The following is a 2,134-nucleotide window of genomic DNA, read 5'->3' on the forward strand; positions in this document are numbered from 1 at the left end:
CCCTGCCTCCGGGATGTTAGGAGCTAGACTTACCTGGAAGGCCCAGGAGAGGCTCCCATTGTCTTTCCTTGTTCCTCCTTTCTCTTCCTGCACGTGAGAGGGCAAGGAGTGAACCGTGACTCATAGCATCTGGCAGACGTAGGTCAGAGTGCGGCTTTAGCATATTCTGAAATATACAGCTCTGGAAATGCTGAATCTATTGGAGATGTCTTTCTAAAACAGAAATTGGGGGGCAGTGGCAATCTTTGCAGTGCTTTATTTCTAGCATTCTTGTGTAATCTGAAGTATCATACCGAGTACATTTTAAACAGTGGATTGTCTTTAATTTACCTTTTTAATAAAATGCTGACACTCAGTGTATATAGAGATATGAAAGCCTACGAAAAAATAGAAAAACAGATGTTTTAAAGAAATAGAAAGTCATGAGAAAGGGGGCGGCTCTCCCTGTAATGCATTGTCTGCCCCGATATCCCAGCTTTTCATGGGTTAAGCTATATCCTGTCATCCTTCTTTGCTGCCTTTGTGGGAGCTACTCAGCAACATACAGATTCCTGAGTGCTGATAAACTTTTTCTTGCTTCTGTTTGCAGTGCACGGAAGCCAAAAAGCATTGCTGGTATTTTGAAGGACTCTATCCAACCTATTATATGTAAGTATTTGCACCTTTCTGTGGTTTCATTCTGTGGCTGTACCTTTCTCTGGGAATTGTCTTGCTAAAGGTCTGGGTGTGGGATGGGGAAAGCCCGACGTGGCCCAGCCTCTGCTGCGGTGCCAGGCCTGCCTCGCTGGGGGATTAGCAGGTGACCTCACCGTGGCGTACGGCCCACTCAGACCAGTTGCACTGAGGACAGCCTGAAATCCTGTGCCCTGTTCTGTGATGCCGGTGAGCTCACTTGTGAGTGTTTAAAGGGGGCGAGATGTCTGTGGAATACAAATATTATATTGGCGTGTACACATTTTCTTAGGCAAAGAGAGCAAGAATCATAGGAGCAGCCTTACGACCTTGAACAGGACAAGAAACAGTCCTCAGCGGAGACACTGTGACTGTGTGTGTGTCTGTGCGTGTGTGTAGGAAATCACAATGATCGCCTGTCTCTGAGGCCTCCTCCCCAGAGAGCTGTCATCACAGCCTCTTGTGGCTCTTGGCTCAGAGTGGGTTATAATCCTTCCGGTGCCCCCTCGGTGTCTGCCAGTCTTTCTGTAATGAGGGCATTGCTGCATTTTCTTCGTGCGGTTTTTGTATGTTTGTAATATATGCTGTGGTAACCACCAGCCCTGTGGAGCCACCTGCCTTGGTGACCATATTAACTCTCCAGGTTATCAGTCACTGTTTTTGATTCTGTTTTGAAGTTCCTTAGGGATTGAGTGGAATGCCCTAACCAAAATTTCCCAAAAGCTCTATTATTTTTAGTATTGAATTTTGTAAAACCTGAGATTCTTCAGGCATATATATTGTAGTCTAGCAGAAGTACTATATATTCTAGCATATAGGGTAATTGGATAGGAGATATATAATAGGAAAAAGGGTTATTTTTTAATCTGCCAAAACATACATTTTTCTTACCTGTCATTATTATTGTTATTTGAGATGGAGTCCTACTCTGTCACCAGGCTGGAGTGCAGTGGCACAATCTCTGCTCACTGCAGCCCCTGCCTCTTTGAGTTCAAGCGATTCTCATGCCTCAACCTCCCTAGTAGCTTAGATTACAGGCGTGTGCCACCATGCCCAGCTAATTTTTCTTTTTTTAGCAGAGACAGGGTTTCACCCTGTTGGCCAGGCTGGTCTCGAACTCCTGTCCTCAAGCAGTCTGCCCGCCTTGGCCTCCCAAAGTGCTGGGATTAGAGGCGTGAGCCACCTCGCTCAGCCTCTTACCTGTCATTCTTGAGGAGCCCAGTGTATGAGGGAAGGGCTGTGTATCTGTGAGTGGGAGGTGAAGCACAAGGAAGCTGGCCGTGTTCCTCATCTTGGTTTCATACTGACAAGCAGGAGTCAATGTGCCCAATGGCATGGGGGCCCTGGAAGGAAGCCTCTGCAGCTGCAGAAAGACAGACCCCACTTGGAAAATAAAGCAGCAGCGTAAGGACTTGGGCTCTAATTACAGAGTTGTCAGGTTGAAGAGAAGTGGTTGTGGGAT

At 46.6% G+C, this 2,134-nt stretch overlaps 1 protein-coding gene across 1 annotated transcript in view; it reads left to right on the plus strand.

Moving 5' to 3' along the window:
- VOPP1 (vesicular, overexpressed in cancer, prosurvival protein 1) overlaps nucleotides 1-2,134 on the plus strand; it is a 71,125-nt gene that overhangs the window by 16,729 nt on the left and 52,262 nt on the right. The window contains exon 2 of the mRNA XM_011927441.1: nucleotides 590-648. Coding sequence (XP_011782831.1) covers nucleotides 590-648 — 59 coding nt within the window. The remainder of the gene's footprint in view (nucleotides 1-589; nucleotides 649-2,134) is intronic.

This window comes from Colobus angolensis, unplaced genomic scaffold (genome assembly GCF_000951035.1).
Source record: "Colobus angolensis palliatus isolate OR3802 unplaced genomic scaffold, Cang.pa_1.0 Scaffold714, whole genome shotgun sequence".
Lineage (NCBI taxonomy): Eukaryota > Metazoa > Chordata > Mammalia > Primates > Cercopithecidae > Colobus > Colobus angolensis.